At 41.2% G+C, this 21872-nt stretch overlaps 1 protein-coding gene across 1 annotated transcript; it reads left to right on the forward strand.

Annotated features, from left to right (window-relative positions):
• Positions 1-2405, forward strand: fam43b (family with sequence similarity 43 member B; the record flags this gene model as incomplete). The annotated part of the gene is given in 1 exon segment (XM_020645966.3): positions 1-2405. A coding segment is annotated over 1 exon segment (889 nt), but the record flags the coding sequence as incomplete, so codon positions are not given.
• Positions 2406-21872: the final 19467 nt, after the last annotated feature.

Raw genomic sequence — 21872 nt, forward strand, 5'->3', positions numbered from 1 at the left:
CCAGTCCATCCTCTCCTCGCTGCTGCGCTCCTGCCCTGACCTGCTGCCCGACTGTCCCTTCGACTGGGTGGGCAACATCTTCCACACCAAGCGGCAGAAGGTGGAGCTGAACAAAGAGGAACCCGTTTATAACGTGCGCTACCTGGGGAGCGTGGTCACTATCACGGCGAAGGGGGACGGCTGCACCCAGGAGGCGGTGGCCAAGATCTGGGCGAGGAGCAACTACGGGGATCAAAGTGTCAAGATGAGGTTAATGGTGGGGCCGCAAGGGATCCGGATGAGTACGGACAAAGCTGGGAAAAAGAAGCCGGTCCATCTTTACTCTCTGAACAGAATCACGTACTGTGCGCCCGACCCGTGCCGGCCGAAGATCCTAGCGTGGGTCTACCGGCACCAGGTCAAGAACATGGCCGTGGTCCTCCGGTGTCACGCCGTCCTGGTCAGCAAGTCGGAGAAGGCCCAGGCCATCGCCCACAGCCTCTACCAGAACGCCACCTCCTCCTTCAGCGAGTTCAAGCGGCTGAAGCGCCAGAGCGATTTCCGGCACTGCCAGCAGCAGCTGCTGGGCGAGGAGGCGGTGCCCCTGATGCCCCTGAGGAGGCTGCTGAACGGGCAGTGCCACTACAGACCGCCGGCGGAGAACCCCGGGACCGCCACCCGCCTCTGCTCCATCACAGAGGAGGAGGAGGAAGAAGATGGCGAGGAGGAGCAGGTGAAAGAGGAACCAGAGAAACAGATGGAGAAACAGGTTTTAACCACAAACACGGACCCGACTCAGTTATTATCCGAGTTGGACATCGGGGATATTGCCAGACTGGAGCAGTGCCAAATCCACTTCATCAGCGACAGCAACAACAACACGTTTACATTCATAACCTCTCTGGTGTGACGCTGAAACAGTTTAAATTCTGCAACACATTCCTCTCTCTTTGTCCTTCACTGGTTTCCCTTCTCAGGCTCCCTCCTGCCCCCCCCCCCCCCCCCCCCCCCCAACCCCCCCCTCTCTCTCCGTCCATGTGAAGTGAAGTGTTTACCAGAAACTTCTCCGACCACCGGGCGGAAGAGAAAAAAGGAAGAGCTGGTTCTGTGGGAGTTATTTTGTTATTCAGAGCAGATGGCTCTGACTCTTTGACTGTAGCAGTTTGTGAAGCTACGTGTTTACAAAAGAGGGCTGATGATGATGATGATGATGATGATGATGATGCACAGACGAACATAGCACAAAGACAAACGAGGGCGATGGTTTCGGCGAGCGCTGACTCCGAAAATCTCTCGACATGTGGGTCATATTTCGACCACAGCACCGAGCAGGATTTCTTTATTAGTCCTCTCTTATTCTTTTTTTTTTTTTGTATTCCGAGGCCGTGTTTGCCAGCAGGGACATTTTTTTCCGGGGGGGGGGAATCGACTTGTAATATTTTTTTCAGGGAGGCTCTTTGTAAATTTGTGTAATTCTTTTCTAATTTAACAATCCTCACAGAAATCTTTCACAGACCGACCTGTAGTGAGTGCTTACAAACTCGAGAAGTTTATTACGGTTTTTGCTAATGATCACAGCCGACTAATGAATAAAGGCTGTAAATTAGGAAGCAAGCCATTAAGTCAACATTGCATTCATTGCTGCCATTTGTCACCTTCCTTATCATTTATGCATGACATGTCAGGAGTAACCTTTTCATGCTCAGCCTTTTTCTTTTTCTTTTTTTAACTTGACATCGTTGATCCCTCAGCTTTTTAAAAATGAACACTGTGATAAATGTGCGACCAAGGACAAAAACACACAACTGTTCATGTAGAAATGTCTATTTTATGTCATGCATTTTATGTAGCATCACCTGGTTTGCAAAAAACCCAAAAACAACAACAACACCCTAATCTGTTTAACATTCCTGTGCTCTTTATTTTTTTTTGTTGCCAAGTTTACAGTTATTGCAGTTTTTCCACACGAGCCCTCGCAAAAATGCAGATGGACCCTTCCAATTCCACACAAACTATTTCGAATATGACTACAAGCTAATTTCCTGTTGATACTATCTGTGCCACTGTGTAAAGATGCATTGTGATTCATATGAGATGAAGCTATTTATTTACCAGATATGATGAATAAAAATGACCCACACTTGGGGTTTCCTCCACCATGGGCTGGTGTTTCTACATGTTTTCCTAAAAGATTATTCAAATGAATTCAACAACTCTGCATCCCAGCGATTTTTGCATTTGCATGTTTGTGCTGTGAGTATATGTGCAACATACACTTCAAAGACAGGAGAACAACGTATTGACGCGATGTAACCCCATTCCTGAGCTCTAAATCTGCACAAAAAAACAATGTCAACTTTAAACTGCCATTCAGTCCCTTTACATGTTACTGTCGTTTGATTATTAAAAATTCTGCAGGCCTTTTACTTGCTTCTCAGCTTTTTTGCTCCGAGGGGAGGCAATTAATCAGCGGATTGAAATGTTCGGGAAATGACCATAAAGCACCTGCCTCTGCAGGACGGCTGTCAGGCTCTGACAGGAGCAAGTGATCCAAAACGGGCGACCAGGAAGTTGACTCACTCGACAACCATTTTACTGCAAGCTTCTGCCATCAAGTGACGACAGAGTCATTGAGATTATTTAACTGGATTCACACGATGATCAGCATGTCTCTTCAACTAAAGCTCTACAGCTGAAGGATGTTTGAGTGGTGCTGTTTTTAATCGCAAGCAGCTTATCTTTGAACAACAATCGGCACATTTTTTATTTTCCACATTATGTCGTTACCACATGACATTGCAGCGCAATAAATACTTCAATGCCCAGCAGAATCATTGATGTATAACTGCTCATAAATTCTGTTTTAATTGTCTTGCATAACGGCATCAAAAGCTGTTTGATATGACAGTGGAGTCCTCATTAAGAAGTCTGCTTTTGAAGACAAACCGGTGCAGCCGCTGATCCGTTAGAGAAAACAGAATAATTTTGTAGTGGCTTAAATTACAGAGATGAATTGTTTTGGAGTGGATACTTTCAGCTGGAACCTTTTTAGATCAATATTTTTTATCGTCCGGGAACAAACAACCCCTTAAATAGGACAGGATCTAATAAGAAGATGGATAATGAAGGATTCCCGTGCCCTTGCAGGGAGAACTGCAGAGGAGAAACCATTTGTGTTTTTATTGCTTTATTATATTTCCCCTGCATGTTAAGCTGCAGCTCCTGTTCTGCATAGATAAACTGTCAGTGCACATTGTCATAAAGTCAGAGTGTTTGCTCACTGACATTCATTGGGAAACGCATCGGCTCCAACATGCTGCCAGTGCTGTGTTAACATGGAGTGGTTAGCAGAGGTGCCCCTGTATTTTTATGTAAACATAACTCTTGTCAGGCGAGCAGCATGAGAGGGAGCAGATGGCAGCAGAAAGGTGCACGCTGGGCTTTATCACAGTCGTCTTCCAGGATCCACAAGGGCTTCAGTCCACATCCAACGCTTGTTGTGTTTTGTCACATCGTCAGCCTCCGAGGGAGCTCTTTTAAAAAGGAGAAATCTAACCAAACATGTCAGACTTCAGCGAGTCAAGTATCTCATATAAACCATGCTGGGCCGTTTTACAGCAGGCGGTCTGTGAAAACCCAAAAAAGCTGTTTTAGCCTGCACACAGCTGTTCAAAGGCATCCTAGCCCCCACGCAGCTCTTGCAAAGCACGCACAGGGAGATGAGTGACAGGCCCTGAATGTCTCCATCACAATGAGGAGGAGAAGAGGAACTAAATGTGGTGTCCCGGAGAAACTGGCAGCAGGTGGCAGTCCGTTTTGTTCCAGTCAGAATTGTATGAAGAAAAACCCTGAAGTGTTGAGCAGCTTCTGTGTGAGGATGAGAGAGAGAGACAAAAAAACAGTGTATGCAAGGAAAATGAAGGACACTGTGAATCAATGAGACTCTGCTCTGTTACAGTAATGAGACCTTGAGAAAACTGTGCGAGTGTGGGTCTGTGTTAACAGTTTATGCTGCTGACTGTAGAGATATTTAATCCCACATATGTTTACCAAACATCCCTCAAGATTAAACAGCAAAATACACATCAGCAGGGTTTGAATTGGGAAATGAACTGCAGTTTCTGAAAACGTTCCATTTTTTTGTTTGAGGCATCCATTCAAGCAGACTGTTCCAAACCAAGCCCTGATGTTAGACCTCAAAACATCAAATAAAACACCATTTTTAGTTTTATGCCTCTTTTCAAAAAAAGCTTTCAAATTTTCGGTCTTCTACGCTTCAGAGCCAAGAGTCAACCTCCAAAGTTGAAAAATAAGCCAAACAGTTGCAGTTCCTTGAGTGACCACTTGAGGCTCGCTCCATAAACCAAAGAATCTCCATTTGGTCCCCTCTTAAAATGCCCACAGAAATAAATGTTTACAGCTTGGTTCTAAAAAATGTTTCGGTCCTTTAGCTCATTTCTTTATTAGTAAGAAAAGGTGGGGAGGGGCTTTTTTTTTAAAGTTTGGGTTATGTTAGGGGAACATGTTTTGCATAATGAGGCATATTCTTCGGCGTGGCTGATTTGACTTACAGCTGCATCTTAGCTGTTAGTCACAAGTCGTAGGTTACACCTCAGCTCTACCCTCTAGATTGACTGAAAGTTGGTTATAGAGTTGACATTTCCAATATGGCAACCGCCATCGTTGGGCTTCATAATGTTTCTTCCATGCCACCAATGGGTGATGTCACTGAGCCTACGTCCATGTTTCATACAGTCTATGTTCAGAGCCTTTTACATACTTAAAGCTAACTCTGCCAAGAAACACAAAGGTGAGACTGATATTTTTAAATTCATGGAATTCACAAGATCTCTGTCTTTGCTGTGACGTTGTATTTCTTTTTTTTTTAGGTTTGCAAATTGTTCATTAGATTTTAAACATTTACATAAAAGTGTTACAGGATGCAATCTGTACGTCATAAACTACAAGCTTATGGTTAGCTCTAACATTAGCAAGGATTTCATCGAATGCTAACATTGCTTTTTTGTGACAAAGCGGTTGGTACCAAATAATAGGTGATCAAATATTAAGGACATTGCTCATAATTCCCACAGCTACAGGAGAGCTTTGTAACTTTATCACATGCTGTTTAGGACACTTGTTCTGAGGGTTCATGCTGTTATGGAAGGACTGACTCTAATTCCTATTTCCTACATTTTTTGGTGCTCCCACTTCTCAAAGTAAAGGAGAAACTTGTGTTAGAGTTAAGACTTGATCCGACTATCAAAGCTAACGAGCGCCTTTTTTTTCCATCTCACATACCGAGCCTATTCTCTGAGAAGAGTTGCACACCTGGCAATTTGCAAATGAGCTTCCCTGTGTTTTTGCTGCTCAGCAAACTGTCAAAGTCTCACACTGAAATAACAAAACAACTGCAAAATGCACATTCATGTTTTCTTTTCTTGTCTGCTTTTTTTTTTTTTTTTTCAATTATGATACAACACATTTCCGCCATATAGTCTTAAAGTGAGTGAGAACTCATTCGACTATCTTGTCAAATAACATCCTGGGGCCGCATCTGTTCCAGTTTAGTGTAAGCTGTGGAAAAAAACAAAACAAAAAAAAACACACGTAAATAAATAAATATAAACATCTCTTGAGTGCCAGCGAGCATAACTGTACTGCTAACTAATTCATGAGAATCAGGGATAAGTTACTGCCATGAAACATTTACAGTTTTATCCCATAAAAACATAATAAGTGATGCCAAAAATTGTTGGGGTAGAAGTCTGAATCTTGCCTCTGGACATGGAGCATGCATTCTGTTAATAACGGTGCTCAGCAATGTGAATAGTATCCCTGTAGTGTCTTTTCTTCCTGCTACAGTGCATGTATTATTTTTTATGGCAAAGCAGAAGCTGCAGATAAATTTATGATGATGAAATGACTGAATCGTACAGTCCTCAATAGTGTTTTTTGTCTGTCAGTTTCACTGCTCGTCCCTGCACTCATTCTGCATCTGAGATTATTGCCACAGCGAAGATATTCCCTGCCCTTCTGACGCTATTTCACTATTTAATCTGTTTAAATTACTCTCCGAAAAAATCGGAAAACGATATTTCAGTGATTTTTTGGTAATAATGTTTCACAAGTGAGATGAGGTTTTCTAAAGCCTGCATGAGGACAATTAATAATCCTGCCACACACATTACCTGAAATCTCTCTTCCAGAGGCTCCAGAGTGGGAGGACGGGTGTACACATCTGTTGTCCCCCCACCGTCACTGGAGAGCCATAACACGGACTAATTAAGAAATCAATAACCTTGGAGCACAGGTTAGTGTTTGTTCGGTTATTGCATTCAATTGGAGACAGTGTTCCTAATGTCCTTGCTCTGGTCTGCTGAAATTGTTGTCTGTTTGTGCGTCATCTGCTCCACTGATTGTAATGGTGAGATGTGGTAACATACTGACTCAGCCTTGTCTGACACCTGATGTACACTGCCTTCTCTAATTACATACTGGCCACCACAGTGCTTGCGGGAAAAACATAGCTTTGCACCTAAAGATGGTTATTTAGCCGGGATTACATGGGATTTTTGAATGAATAGTAAGATATTTTTAGAAATGCTCTCACAGTTTTTCCTGTTGAGAGCAACATGAAATCAATAATAGGTTCAGGAGGTGTAGCTATAAGTTTCAGGAAAAAAGAAGTTCAGCCACACAGTCAGGATCACAGAGGGCATCACATGTCAGTCCAAATCAGGTAAACACAACTAAGAGGGTACGGCAGGGTCTAAGGTCCAAAAACAAGCTGGAGATGAAAAAGTACTCGGACAAAGAGTCACATGGAAAAAACTTTTGGAACTCTCAGAAAAACAGCTACAAAGGATTTGGCAATGGATTAAATTAAGCGTGAAGATAAATAGCAAATAATGTATTGTGGAAAGTAACCTCATCCCACAGCGGATAATATCAGACTTCAGGCTCAGGGCACGAAGCTCATATATTTTACTGCTGTATTCAAGGCTGCCAATTTGAGTACTTAAAGAAATCTGACTAAAGACTTAATTTCAACTCAAGTAAAAATAAGGAGGAGTTGCGTAAACTAGTATCATATCACTGTAGATCTGCACAGCTTGACGCATACTGGAAGTGACTCCATTGTACATGGACTCACTCTGCAAATGTTTTCATTTTTTTTAAAGCAATTTTTTGGGCCTTTTTGCCTTTACTGGACAGAAAATGTTGGGAGGAGAGAGTCAGAAACGACATGTAGCATTGTTGCTTTTTTATTTAGGTTTTTATTGTCATGGCTGCATGTTTAAAAGATAAAAAAAAAAAAAAAGTTCTATCAAAAGTCTCAACAAACTCTTGGGCACAAAGTAAGTAAGAATATTTATTTTCAATTATAATAACTTCACCTGTAATAAATATAAGACACTAAAGGGCAATGAGATTGCTGCTGGACTAGTTAAGAGTCCTTTCTGAATGCCTTTCCTTTCACCTTCTCTTCTTCTTGTAAAACTCTCTTAGATTAATAAGATGCATTACAGTCGTCTTTGTCTTTCATATAAACCACTGCAGCGGACAAAGAGAGAAACAAAAAGCCTAGTGGTTTGCCTCCTTACAAACAGCTCTGCAGCCCTGACTTGACACCAGATAGCAACGGGAAAGTAATTATCTGTAATTATCATCACATTTGTTGCTATTTGCAGTAAGAGTGGAGGTGTTCCTGTCATTAAATCTGTGGGTGCCTGGGTTCAATCTGACAAAGTATTATGAGCTCTTTGTGGTCTTAGTAAGAGGCATGACTAATAGCATGATGGAACTGAAGCACGCTGGATAAAGTTTTGTGAAGTAGAAGAAAACAAGGCTCCATCAGAAAGACAAAAAAAAAATCTCCCTATTTACGCCTGAAGCATTTTGTTGGACAGCACAGAGGCCATCAGTCCCCAATCCGATTGTTTCCAAGTTTCCTATTACCTGGGGAGTATAGCGAAACATGGTCCGAGAAAGCAATCACTTAGACACACACAGTCATATAAGAAAGTGGGCCAAGCCACACACACACATGCAGGGCTGGGGGCATTCAATTTAGACGGACCGTATTCGAGGATAAGATAAGGCCTTTTTTTTTTTTGTCTTTGATGAGCTACCCAGAGTGGCAGGTGGATAAAGGAGGAGCAGTGGAGTGGGTGGACTTGGCCCGCCATGTGAGTGCGTTGGCACATGCCACAGAGGAGGTCGTGATTGGAGACGAGCCATGGCCACACAGTACCTGAATAAACAAGGATGCAACAAAAACAAACAAGCCGGACCTCTGCGGCCCATTAGAGAGGAAACGCCTGGGTACATTTCAAGCCAGTACAGCTCTATTTTTTGACATCCCTCCATGCTCTGCTGACCATCAGTGTCTGCAATTCAAGCGTGATTAAAAACGGACTTTCCCTAAATCTAGCTTTCTAACAAACAAACACACAAAGACAAGAAATGTATTAAGTTAAACATGTTTTTGTGGTATCATAAAGCCTGTTTTTTTTAATTCCAGAGCAAGCTCATCAAATAGACTTTTGTAATTGCAAAGGATTCAAGGAAGAGGCCGATGTTTGAGTGCATTTATTGTTGCCTCACAAGTGATTACGACGTCTGTCAATGTGTTTTGTTTTATGTATTCAAGTGGTCCACTCACAACAGTTTATCATTTTGAAGAGATATATGCTTTTAATCCACTCTATAAAAGACGAATGGCAGGCAGCCTTCCATTAACTCGAGATTCATCGCTGAGCTAACAATACTAATGTTTAAGCGGGGGAATGATATGGTACCGTAATTGGATCGGGTCTTTCATTTGCAGATTTGTGAGAACACTTGGAGGTCAAGTAATTGTTAGAGAGGGAGCAGAACATACTCTATTGTCATCTAGGACAGCTGCCATTTGAATGTGAAAACGTGTCGGCCATTTCTCGAGTAAATTAAAAGTGAAGTTAAAAAGTAGTTTGTTAAAAGCAGCAATGAATGCAAAACGTTGGCTTGAGAGTGCAGTCAAGGGAGATTCATGGCGTTGTCATGTGAAGTATATAGTCTTGATTCTTTGCCTTTGTTGGTTGTGTTGAACAGCAATATGCAACCACAGTAAATGGCTAAGGAGTCACCAATCTTGAAACCCATTGGCTATTGTATAGCCTCATGGGAGCAATGTTGATTTTTTTTTTTTGTCAAGGTTTTATTGAGCGATTTAGAGATTACTAGACCAAGACTCCCTTTAACATGCGCCTGTCATTAACAGTCTATCAACTTGTGAAGCAAGAGTTGATTTATTTGGTAATAAGGCGGTTGATCAATGGAGGAACAGACCATGCTGCACTGCTATGCTACAACCTTGTCTTCAAAATGACATACTGTCCATTGATTTAACACTTGATTGTTCCAAATCAGCAATCTTCTTCCTTCACAAAATTACCACAATCAGGAGCTTAAAGTGACCCTGTTATGCATGGGAAATGGTTTCGATCTGCCAAACGCGGAGGGTGAATAACGGATGGATACAAATGACCAGTAAATAGATCTGCTTACAGGACTACAACGTTGTTGGAATTCCTTAAGTTATTTTGAGACCCTTCACTAAATATTGGACATTTTGATTAAATAGTGGCTCTTGAGGAGAAGCAAGGGGATTGAAATCAGTATCAGTTCATATAAAGCAGTGGTTCCCAAACTTTTCCGACTGGGCCCCGCCTTTGGCAGATGAGTATTTTAAAGCCTCGCCCCTCACCATACATGTCTACATATATCATCATAGACGGCACCAAAGATAAGAGCCAGATCAAAGGTTGTTGGAAATCCTCCATTTACTATTGAGATACTCAACCAAAAACGATAAAAGGAAACCAATTGGTGGGTCTCAAGAGACCGGCATCTCTACAGTCACACTGCTATGCTCTCAGAAGAACCACCAACCCCGTCGAGGAAGAGTCAGGTGATTGCAAAACTCAGTATTCATAATCCATGCATAATTGAGCACCATTAATGTCTCTATAGAACTGTAATGGAAACACATCCATGTTTCAGTCAGGAGTTAGAGAGCAGACCAATGGATCAAACGACTCCCAGCTCTGGAGCCATGCTGCTAGCACGGCCTTCTAATGATTTTGAACTCTTGGGGGAAAATTTAGTTTGATATCTATCCAGCCAAATTAAATTAGAGCCCAACAAAAATATACAGATTTTTAAAAAAGTCTACTCATTAATGAATTCAAAATAATTTTCTGTTTTTCTTGAGCTATTTCGTCAGTCCAACTAGAGGTATTGCGTTCCGCTTGGATTACCCCATTTGGCGATTTACATGCATCACAAATCCCTCTTGCTCCCTCAGACAGTGCCCATGTTCATTAGGGATCAGCAGGAAGTCGTTATGAAACCTGCCAATCTCTGCAGGGTGAAACCTTGAGGCTGAGGTTATGGGGGGGGGGGGCGCCATAACCAGAGACGTGCTTCAGTACAGGATATGTTAGATTAAAGATGCAACATCACACATACATTCATGTCAGGTTAAAAGACGTAAATGATGCATCACTTCTTGAACATTAAAGTGTCTATAATTTACAGGTCATACACTCGTATATTCACAGCCATGTTGTCTTCTTTGTTCCAGTTGAGGTGAATGTGCTTGTATCCGTTTTGTCAGCTATCTCTCCAGCACGGCAACTTTGGAAAAGTTGACAAGGGCTGGAGGGGAATACTGATGTGGTCCCTAAAAGCACACATTATAATGCTAATTAATGTAAAAACTCATCATCTCCTGTGTCTCAGTCAGGAATACAGACAGCCATCAGCACAGATCACTCACAAAATGTTCCCTTTATTATCCCGCTGCCTACTGTGCACGCTGTGTTGATTTCTTTCATCAGAAGTCTTCAGAACATTTCACAGGTAGAGACTGAAGAGACGCGAGTGGCTCCAGCTGTTTGCTTGATAAGCACCTAAAGCTTAAAGTTTGACCTGATTTCTGAAGTCTTCTCATTATTTGTGAGAAGAAAAATATGGAATGAAACTGGAGCATAGTTGTTCTGTGTTACTTTTCAATTTTTTGAAAAAGAAGCTGTTTCAGACATATTATGGTGACTGTCTTGAAGTGTGTTTAGACAGAAAGTGCTTACAAAGTAATTTCTGAAAAGGTGAGTTGATTTGAACGAAATCATATTGTTTTAATTTGAGTGATTCTTGTTTCAGAGCTCAACGTATCCGTACAAACTTTAGATTAAAGAAAAGTCAAAGAAAAAAGATGGACCACAAAACAGCTTCCCAAAACTTTTGGAATTACTTTGAACCTGCTGCCTTGCTACAGTAAAAGTCACAAGTTCCGCCCCCTCCATGTTTACAGATGGGACATGGATCAAACTATAAAATCCAAATACTCATGAAATAAACTTTTCACAAACATAGATTAAGTATTTTAAAGTTAGATCTGATCATGTTAATTTATCTGAAGTGCTTTTTTTAGTAGTTAAGTTTTTAATGACCTTAAAAGGGGTAAAATTCCTTGATTGACAGCTCTGTTGACAAATGCAGCTCCTGCATTTGGCGCTGTGTGCACTGGATTATAAGAGTAAAGGAGGAACGGCAAGTTGAAAGACTATATGTGTTCTGATACATTTTAATGTCAGTATTACTAACCTTCCAACATGGAACTAAAATATTTACGTGAATTGGCATTACTTGGGCAGAGGCAATTTCAAGGACTGATAAAAGCTGTAAACCATGCTGAGGTTTAGTTTTTTGAGATGTATGAATGCATAAATCGAGTTGCCATTTTGTGAGAAGACTGCCTAAGTGGAGGCTCAGAACCTCAAAATAACCCCTGTGAAGATTTCTCATCATTTGCAGGCAAAGTGAGATGCAGCAAAATAACAACTCAAAAGGCTTGGCCCTGAGGTTTGCTTTGAAAAGATGACGACTGGGGGGGGGGTAAGGAATATGTCTTCTACAATTCAAAGCCGCTTCTCAGATTTCAAACACAGCTCAGGATAAAATTGCTTTGCTTTGTATGATAGCTGAGTTGGAAAGAAAAGCTGCAATTTTCATTAAAGATTCAGCTGTCTTTTGGGTTATCCCTGTTTGCTTGAAGGATACTGGGGAACAGTTTCAAGGGAGACCTGAAAGCATTATTTTCACAGAAGTTTGTGATGTTTATTCATGGAATTTTCTGATGGCAAAGATCCTCGAAAATGAAGCTTTTGCACACGAGGTGATTAACATCATATATGATGTGTACATGCTTATTGCAGGACTTTTTTTCCTGCTTAGCTGTAGATGCTGCAAAGAACTATCTCGACCAAAGGCTCCTGCAAGAAACCTGTTGTAAAGGAGGTTGGCTTGTAGAGTCAACTGTGCAGTCAGTCTAAAAAAGTCTTGATACCAGTCTAAAACTGTCTCCATTCAGACATAGTATCCTTTGAATGACCAAGCCTTCGTAGCCTTCTTAGACCACCCAGGTTGAATTAAAATGAGACACTCTGGCCTACCGAGTACTTCCTGTTTGACTTGCCAGCTGTACCAGCCCTTACCCCTTGGTTGTCAAGCCGCGCCCCAGCAACCTCAACTGGGGAAAAAATGGCATGTTACGCTGCTTCACGCTGTTAGGACACTCATACAAGAAACAATAGTTTGAAGCTGATTTTGTCACTGACAATCACTTGCATTGCTTGCCGATAGGACAGGCTGTCATCCTTTGGATTCAAAGCACCGGCCTGTTGCCGAGCAACCTCATCAGCTGCACCTGAACTACCTTACATAACTAAAATCACATAACTAAACCAATCATTTTAAAGATAGTTTGAATTTTCAAGACCCCTTTTGTTTTTGTTTTTATCATCGGTAATGGTAGCAGTTTCATTCAACCAATTACTTACATTTAAGTGGATTACTCGCCCACTTAAGAGTCCGCCAGCTCGTTGCATTGGCACGCAATGAGTCTTGGGATACGCTACCCCACAGAGGATGCACTGGAGGGATCCTTCATGGCAGTGAAAAAGTAGGACGCATTTGATGGTTGGACAGCCTTGAAAGTCTTACTGTGACTTGATCGTGCTTCAAATGCGCCCTCTGAAGGACGGAGCCCCTGAAATGGGACATAGTTACTGTGTGCTGCTCTCTGGGTGCACTGAACAGTTAGTATGACGTCAAGTTTTGTACATTAATTGTAGGCTTGCACAGCCAAATCTGGAAACAGTTTTGGTAAAGCTCTTTGCCCACACTGAAGAGCGCCAATCAGTGGTAAAAACTGTCTGAATCTTCTGGTGGATCTATTTCGTTCAGACATTCAGACTATCACAGTTGACATGTGTTGGGCATATTGGAGCTGGTTAAACCTCCACTCTGTGCTGTTCTCCTCATCATCATCGGCATCTCATCATTACCCATCAGTGTGGTCAAAGATCAAAGCGGCCTGATTTACCGTGGATGTACCTAATGAGCTAGCATGCTTCCCAACATCAGTGCACAATAAATGCCAGTAATTACGGCAGAATTTTCAGAGTGCTACTGCCACAACGATATTGCTACTGCTAGCTTAAAATGTATGTGGTCTCCCCTGACTTCAACCAACCCAACCCTGGAACATTTAACTATTAACTGTAAGATGGAAACATGTCACTAAACTGTGAAAAACAGAGAAGAGTCAAGGAAAATCTAAAAAAGTACAGATGAATAGAACTAGTCAAAGAAGATCAAACTATGGAAAATACAGCCACACCAAAGCTTTGATTCAAGATGCAAATCACCTTTTTTGTATTTCACATTTCACAACATTGCTTTATGATTGGTGAGCGCATATTTTCTGTATTTTTTGTTATAACCACACAAATAAAAAATACACAGAATAATGTGGACTTATTTTAACACTCTTTTGACCACATGTAAGGAGTGTATTTTTGACATTTAACCAGGGTTAGGGTTCCTTTTTTTGGAGTATAAAATCATTAGGTAGCATTTTGTCGTCTAATCAACTTTTTACCAAACAGGAAAATGATAAAGGAAATGCTGATGAAAGCAGAAAATGTCTTTAGGACCCAAATAATCGAATGTTTGATTGTATGATTTAAATTTAAATTGATGGACATGATTACAAACTACATTTATCTGGAAAAAATTAATGTATTTATATATAGGGCTTTAAAAGAGAAACAATTGGTTCTTGCGGGATATAAAGAATTGAGTCCTTTGCTATTAAATATTTTCCTTTACCCTAATTTAAAGTGAATACCACATTTTCTTGCTTTCAATAAAAACCCAAAAGACCTTCCATGTCCTGGTTTAATGTCTGCAGGCTTCAGCTCCTCTAACCTGCTGACTGGAGCCTAGACTTGTCAGTTTTATCACCTGTGGAGATGTCAGACAAATGACTTGGAAGGGATCCGACGTGTTCAGCGGCGTACATATTGGATAACTATGAATTTTTTATATTCAGCCTTACAAGGTGAATATTACTAGTCAGCGTAAATGATGTGAAACTGTGAGAGAGAGAAGGTGAGGGCGTGAGGGTGATTGAGAAGATGATGAAGCTACAAAGAATAGGAATAAAAAAAGATGCCGCGTGTACATTCAAGAAAACATTTATTTTTCCCGCCTCATCAGAATCACATTTCTGTTTAATTGAAGCTAACACAGCTCTGTGAAAACTCTGAGTCTGTCCTGCGGCTATGCTTTCACTCCTGCAGACTGGTTCTGGCCCTTTGATCTACATATATGCACACTGTCATATATCTCTGCCTTGCTGTAGCACACTGGGTGCACGGTAAGTAGATGGATGAAGGAGATATTATGGTGATTTATAATGGCTAATCAAAACCGAGGAAAAATTCAGGTCTGTTACGTAACTCTCATGAGTAGTGAGGGTTTGCTTTGTGCTCGTTTTGGACGTTTGAACGTCTGTATTATGCACAAAAAGTACTTTTCTCCTCACAGAAAACAAAGCTGCATAGAAGGATGTTCATGTATACAAATTCAATTTCGTTTGCTCTCAACGAGACACTGATAACGTCAAATTCTTAAGCGTCATTTTAGCCACAGAATGATTTCTATAATCATAGATGGTGCAAGATGTAATTGATCTAACACCAGTCCTCATTTAACATTTTCTGCATTTTCTGAATCTTTAATACAGCCTTACTCCCTCTCTCGTTGTTGCTTCTCTCGATCTGGCGGTCTTTTTTTTTTTTTCGCTCAGCTGCTTCCCAGTGGATTCGGATGAAATGCCATCTGTAGATATATGGCAAGCTGCATCCCTGAAGGTCTGGCAGGTCTGTGAGGAAGTCCAGCGCGGCCAAGGATCATCTCCATTTAGTCATGGAGCAGACTTTGCTCTGCTGGGTCCTTTTTCACTTCTGGACTCTTCCAGACAGAGACAGCTGCCACTCTGACATGACTGTGTCCCTGAGCACCACAACAGAGCTGAGTGACTATAACAGCATGTACCAGACAGAGATGTTACTATCTAACGGCAGAAGAATATTTTTAGAGTCTCATTTCAAGACGAAGCTGATTTGTTGCAGGATTGATATCCACTCTAGCAGCTCAGCACAGCAGCACTTTGAGATAATAATGCAAACATCAGCATGCTATTATGCTCACAATAACAATGTAAACATGCTGATATGAAGCAGGTGTTGGTTAATGGAAGGAAAGGTGGTAATGGTTTGTGCATGGAATATATAGAAACAGGTGAGACAATTAAGACACAGGTGAAAGCAACAAGATGGGGCTCAGATTGACACTATAGTGAGAAAACACACAAAAACAGAAAGTAGAATGAAGTCTGGATGACGAAATAAAACAGGAAAAGATAAAAGAACACCAAAATAAAAGAAACAGAAAAACCTAACAGGGAATGGGTACATTACATCAAAATCTATTGTAGCACCATTCAGCAAACTGTAGATGAAGACATCTCGACTGAATATGAATGTGGATTTTGGCTCGGGGGTGTTATAAAATCAGAGAGTGCTTTGCAGAAAGTTTTTAGGGAGAGGTTTTGGCAGCTTGCAATGAGCTGAAAATGTAGATGCCTGTATTGTCAGAAGTGGTACATACAGTATGTAGCATCTGTTCATGCTGAAGTCAAAAACAGCTGTATCCTGTGAGAGACATCAAATCCTGTGCCTACCACATCTGCCATCTCCCATCGATAACAAGAATGTCACCAAAATGTATAGAGAAAGTAAAAAAAAAAAAAAAAAATCTGGGATGACAACCCAACTAATTGCTAACAAATCTGACCGGGAGAGATAGGCTGTGTTTGCTGTTGTCTCAGCTGTTGTGCTGCTGTGTTTTTCTGGCACTTTATTGCTTTTCTGGGAGTATATCAGTGATGCGTACCAAAACAATTACCTCCAATCGTGCTGGGGAGAAAGAGGGTAGCAGGATGGGCCGCTAACAAGGCATTTAACAGCAGAAAAATGAATGCTGCATTGCACACAGCAAGCCACCTCAAGTCTTCATTACTCATTCATGTATTCTTTTTGCAGGAAAACGGAGGGGAGAGTATGGTACGATCCTCTGTAATGACCTGGGAAATATAACTTATTAAGACATCTGTAAAGAAGAGAGTGATACTACTGAAACTGAAAAACATAAAATTAGCATCCATACAATCGGGTGGTGGTTTTGGATGCAGGCTCATTATTTTCTTCAATCTTATTTGAATAATAATTAAAAAAATCTGGAAACCCAAAGAGCAAGAGCCTCCATCTGTGAAATCATCAAGAGACCAAACTTGGAGCTGTTCCACTAATAATTAATGGTGAAGAAGATTTTTTGGGGACTTTAGCAGAGTCTCTTAAATGCAAATTTACCTTTTTTTTTCTTTCTCCAGTGTATTCCCAGAGGCTTTGAATGTGGAAAAAAACATTGTTATATAGCCACTGGATTTTCATTCATTATTAGAGAAGCAGCTGTATGGGGCGACATTTTCTTCAGTCTTGGATCGCTTGTCTGTTGCTTGGAAAAAAATGTCATATTTAGTTAAGAAAAGCAAAAAAAAAAATTAAATGGGAAAAGTACAAAACATGCATAACAAGAATCAAATACATCTACCTACCATTTAATATAATGTTTAATTCTTCCCAAGTGTCACCTTTTATGGCATATTTTACTTATGTCTACAATCTTTACTAACCTGAATTTGCTGTTTTTCCAACTATTGACACAACAAACCCAACGCTCTGAGCCAGAAAACCACATGCTGAGCCCATGTATTAATATCTTGTGAGATTATTTTTTAATCCTAGTTGGAGTTTTAGTCTTTCCCTCAAGGACTCCTCGACGGAGGCAGACCGTCTTTGAACTTCATCGGCTGTAAAATATGCAAAGAGTAGGGAGTATAGCACATGTCAAATGAAGAGAGTACTTCAGTTTTTCCATTAGTCCAACATTAATATCACCAAGGGGATAGACACAGAGACACACAAAGTGCAGGAATGCTATATTTAAATGTATAAAAATGATCCATAAAGAGAGAAGAAGGGAGCGATGTTGATGAAAAATAATCAGAAGAGGCAATGTGATATTGGGCTTAAGTGGACATGTCAGAAATAAATTAACTGTCAAGATAATGAATTTGACACCTAGTTATTAATGTATAATTTGATTAGCAATAATCGTCAGCTGTTGTAATCACTGGATTAGCCCTGTGTGTGAGCGTGCAACTATGAGGCTTGAAGTCCTGCAAAGCTATAAGTTGGTACGGAGGCTCCGTGTCAGCCCACTCCACAATAAATTGGATCCGAAAGGATTTACGGCATACCTGATTGCAGTGGCTAGGGGGGTAATGAGAACCTCTTAGAATGAGATTGCCTTTGGGTGGGGGCACCGCTGGAGGGCGATAACCTCTGCCCCCATCCTCCAACGCAGCTCTAACAACACCGCAGACGTTTTCAGTCGCGGCCTTCTTCTCCTACTCTTCAGCTGGAAGGAGCACACCTGCCTGCCACGGCCCCCAGAGAGCTACACCCAGGACCAAACTTCCATTCAGCGACCCGGCTGTAAATTTTCGGCAGCAGTTATATCAGTGCCTGGCAGCGGCCGTGGCTCAGCTAATCTCCTGAAGCTTTAAACAATGTGGTTGTCAGAAGCAAGGCCTGCCAAGCCTCTCAGCTAAGCCGAGCCTCAGAGTGGTGAACGATCCCCAAGCAACACTCGTCTCGCCGCTCTGCTGTGCCCAGGCGAGTTGTGGAGAGCAGAAATGTGTTGAACAGCTTCCTAGCGCTAAGAGCAAAGCCAAAAAAAACTGCAAAGGAACTTTATGCCTTCATCCAGGCTGGCTGGGTGGCCAGAGAGATAAGAATGTTTGCCTGTTGGTGGGGCCACCACTCATGTCCAGACTGAAATATTTCATCATTCAACGTCCCCTGAGTATGAATCCTTGTGACTTTGGTTATCCCCTGCCATTTCCTAGAACACCACCATTCAATTTACAGTTGTGGAGGGAAACTATTGAGTGGATTACCGTGTTAACCAGAGGAGATATCCTCATGACTTCTCATCTTCTGACTAACAAGTTTAAAGTTCACAGTCATCCAATGAAATACATCCAACAACTTTTTGAATCCGAAAAGCTTTCCATAGAGTGGTTGGATATTTTTGCAGGAGCTATCATGGTCCCATGACAGATGTGTGAAATGTTTGATCAGTATAGAATGGATAATCTAGATTGCTAAGGATAAATCCTTATAACTTCAGGGGTCCGCTGACTTAGTGACCATTATTTTTCTATCTTCAGGTCAAATTTTCCGTTATATTGAAATTATCTCAGGAAATGCCACACGATTTGGACACAACATTCATCTTTTCAAAGGGGATGTATAATACCAACACCAACTCCTCCTGCACCAACAGCAGGTTAACTTTTTGTTTTTGAGTGACTGACATTGTTGAGTGTGATCAGGCAATCATGTCCCCCATGGGATGAATTGTAAAAGGTTTCTGATTTCTCAACGTTTCCTCGACTGCATCTTATCAAAACTATTGTCTCATAAATTTGGTTTATGATCTCATACCTAAAACAAAACCACAGCCGTTGTTTTTGGCGTTTGGTAATAATTTCATGCAAACTGCCGTGAAGAAACCTAATTAGCAAACTAATTAGCACATGTTAGCATACTTAACAATAAACCGAGATGATGAACATTGCAAACGTTGTACCTGCTTTTCAGCATTTACTTTGTAAGCGTGTTAGCATGCAGATTAAGACTCTGCTTCATGTCGAAGAATGAATGCATATTCATCAGGCTTCTTTCTAGTTCATACTCTACTGTTTTTCCCTCTTGGATAGGAAGCATATGTTTTCTTTGCCTCCTTCCTCCTCTGTTTTATACAAACACAGTGAAGGACACCAGGGAGGCAGGCTGCAGATGAGATACCAGCACTGTTAAATAAATCACAGAGGCAGGGATCAGCGGAGAGGAAGGGGGTATGGAGTAAATTTTCCCGTTGTGTGAAAGCAGTACCGCCCACACTTGACACAGTTAATCATGAAATTCTCTGACGTCCATATATAGCCGCGCATTAGTCAGTTCACACAGTCTCAGCGTTCTGCGTGAGATGTGTGGATGACACTACCGTGACTCGGTTACAAAAAGTGGGAGTTTGTTATGTCCAGTCATTGGCCGAATCTTTTTCAATGCAGCCATTACGTCGTGCTTTTTATGAACACACGGTACAGGTGTGCTTCACATTCTGACCCTCGGTGAAGGAAGTGAAAAGTAGCTAATGGGATAAGAGACACGCTCTGGATGCATCCTAATCCAACAATACAGCACAGCCACACCAGATTTCTCAAAGATAATGGACGTGGTTGGGCCAGTATTTGATTCATTATTAAGCGCTTATTTTAAAAATGGTCATTTCCATCTATCACTATGCTGTGGTCCAATATCTTTTAAAGAAACAAAATCTTGATTATTATGCGCTTAGCAATTTTATGTTAAGTTTTGGGCATTTTTGAGCCTTTATTGGAGAGATAGGACAGTGGATAGAGTCAGAAATCAGGGAGAAAGAGAGTAGGGAATGTGGGGAAAGTAGCCACAGGTCGGATTCAAACCTGAGCCACCCACTCGGAGGACTACAGCCTCCATACATGGGGCGCGCGCTCTAACCACTGCGCCCCCGCTTAGCAATTTTAGACCAATTCCCCCCCCCCAAAGTATTTAGAGCTAAAAGTTGCAATCCAAATTTGGGCTTTTATGAATCACAATAAAGTTGAAAATTCAAGTCAAGTTAGTATAAAGCACATAAAACAACCTTCGAGCAAGTCGAGATAGCTTCAAACGTTTCATGACTCAATATATGATGTGCTGGAGAGAAGGTGTTAAAAGTGCTCTAATTCCAAACATCGCGTGTTGACACAAATTTTTCACACGTTGTCATGTATGTGTGTTGTGTGATCACAGCTTGAGTAAACAGGATGGACGGCCAGAATTATTATGATGATGACATCAAACATTTAAAAACAGCATCATGTGCTATGGCTTAGACCTCCAGAGTTCACCTTTTTCTGTTAGGAAAACCTACTGTTCCACTTTTAGAAGCTACAGAAATAAATAACCCACGTCAGTAATAACACGATGTAATATTGTCTGTTTCCTCTCTGCATTTCTGTGATTCTCATTTTGGAGTTGACGTACAGAATTCACCTGAGAGAGTCCAGACAGCAGCTGTGAAAATGTCAGTGAGACGTATCCTCCCGTCAGAGCTAGGGCTGAAAATTCTCCCTCTGCTTACAGAGAAGTCCTCATGGGGCAGTCAGGGCTGGAAAATAATAAGTAAGCAGATCTTTAATTGTTTCATACGCATTCAGCTTTTATGAAGCCTTCCTAGCTCTGAGCCCCACAAACCCCAGAGTGTGCCGTTCATTAAAAATGTGCCTCCACAAAATACATCCTGAACCTCTCTGAGTCGAGATCAGACGCAGGGCTTCAGTCCAGGCGAGCGTGCAGTGTTTCTGATCCACTGAGAGCGCCGCGGCTTTGAATAATACATGCCACAGTGTTTCTTGACTTCATATATTATAATAAAGCTTTGTGCACTCCACCACTTTGGCCCTATAATTTTACACACAGCCCCTGCAGTTCTTTAAGGCCCTTAAAACCTATTTTTTAAATGGGCGCCTAAGTGTGAGTAATACAGTACCACATAAAACACAACATTATCTGCAGGATTTTTAATGTTTAATTCAAGACAGGTATTTTTCTCTGCAGTTTTTTTTACTTGTTGGCGGTAGATTGGGCACAGTAAAAAACAAGTCAGAGAGAGAGAGTGGATTATGTTACGAGTGTCATTAAACAGTTCAGTTGTGTGAAATGCTAATTTTTAACCATTTGGCTTCTAAGGCGAGGTTCCCAAACTTTTTCACCCCGTGACCCCCAAAATAAGGTGCTAGAGACCAGGGACCCCCTCTGTCCCTGGAGGTGGTTAAAACATTTAACGTTGCACGCTAATAGGCCTCTCCAAACACTAGGCTGTTGTGTTCTTATGTGTTGTTCTCATGCAAAACGCCCTGACATTATTCAAGAAACACGAGTAGCAGAACATCTCTTAAAAACTCATTTTGTTTATATATTTTCTCACAATGGGTAAATATGCAATTTGAGTCTTTTTTAATTTTCATATGTTTTTGAATGAAATCTCGCAACTCCCCCTAAATGGGTCCCGACCCCCACTTTGGCAACCACTGTTCTATAAGACACTTAGAAGAGTTTCAAAGAGATAAATAGACCCAAAAATCATTACACAATACAATGTAACATCAGACTTTTAGTAAGTAAGTTTTAAGAAAATGTGGAAGGCTACATACAACATAAAACAATGTAAGTTTACATGTATGAAGTCGGAACATCAACAAAAATATATATGTAGGTAAAATG

Source organism: Labrus bergylta, chromosome 12 (assembly GCF_963930695.1).
Source record: "Labrus bergylta chromosome 12, fLabBer1.1, whole genome shotgun sequence".
NCBI classification, from domain to species: Eukaryota; Metazoa; Chordata; class Actinopteri; order Labriformes; family Labridae; genus Labrus; species Labrus bergylta.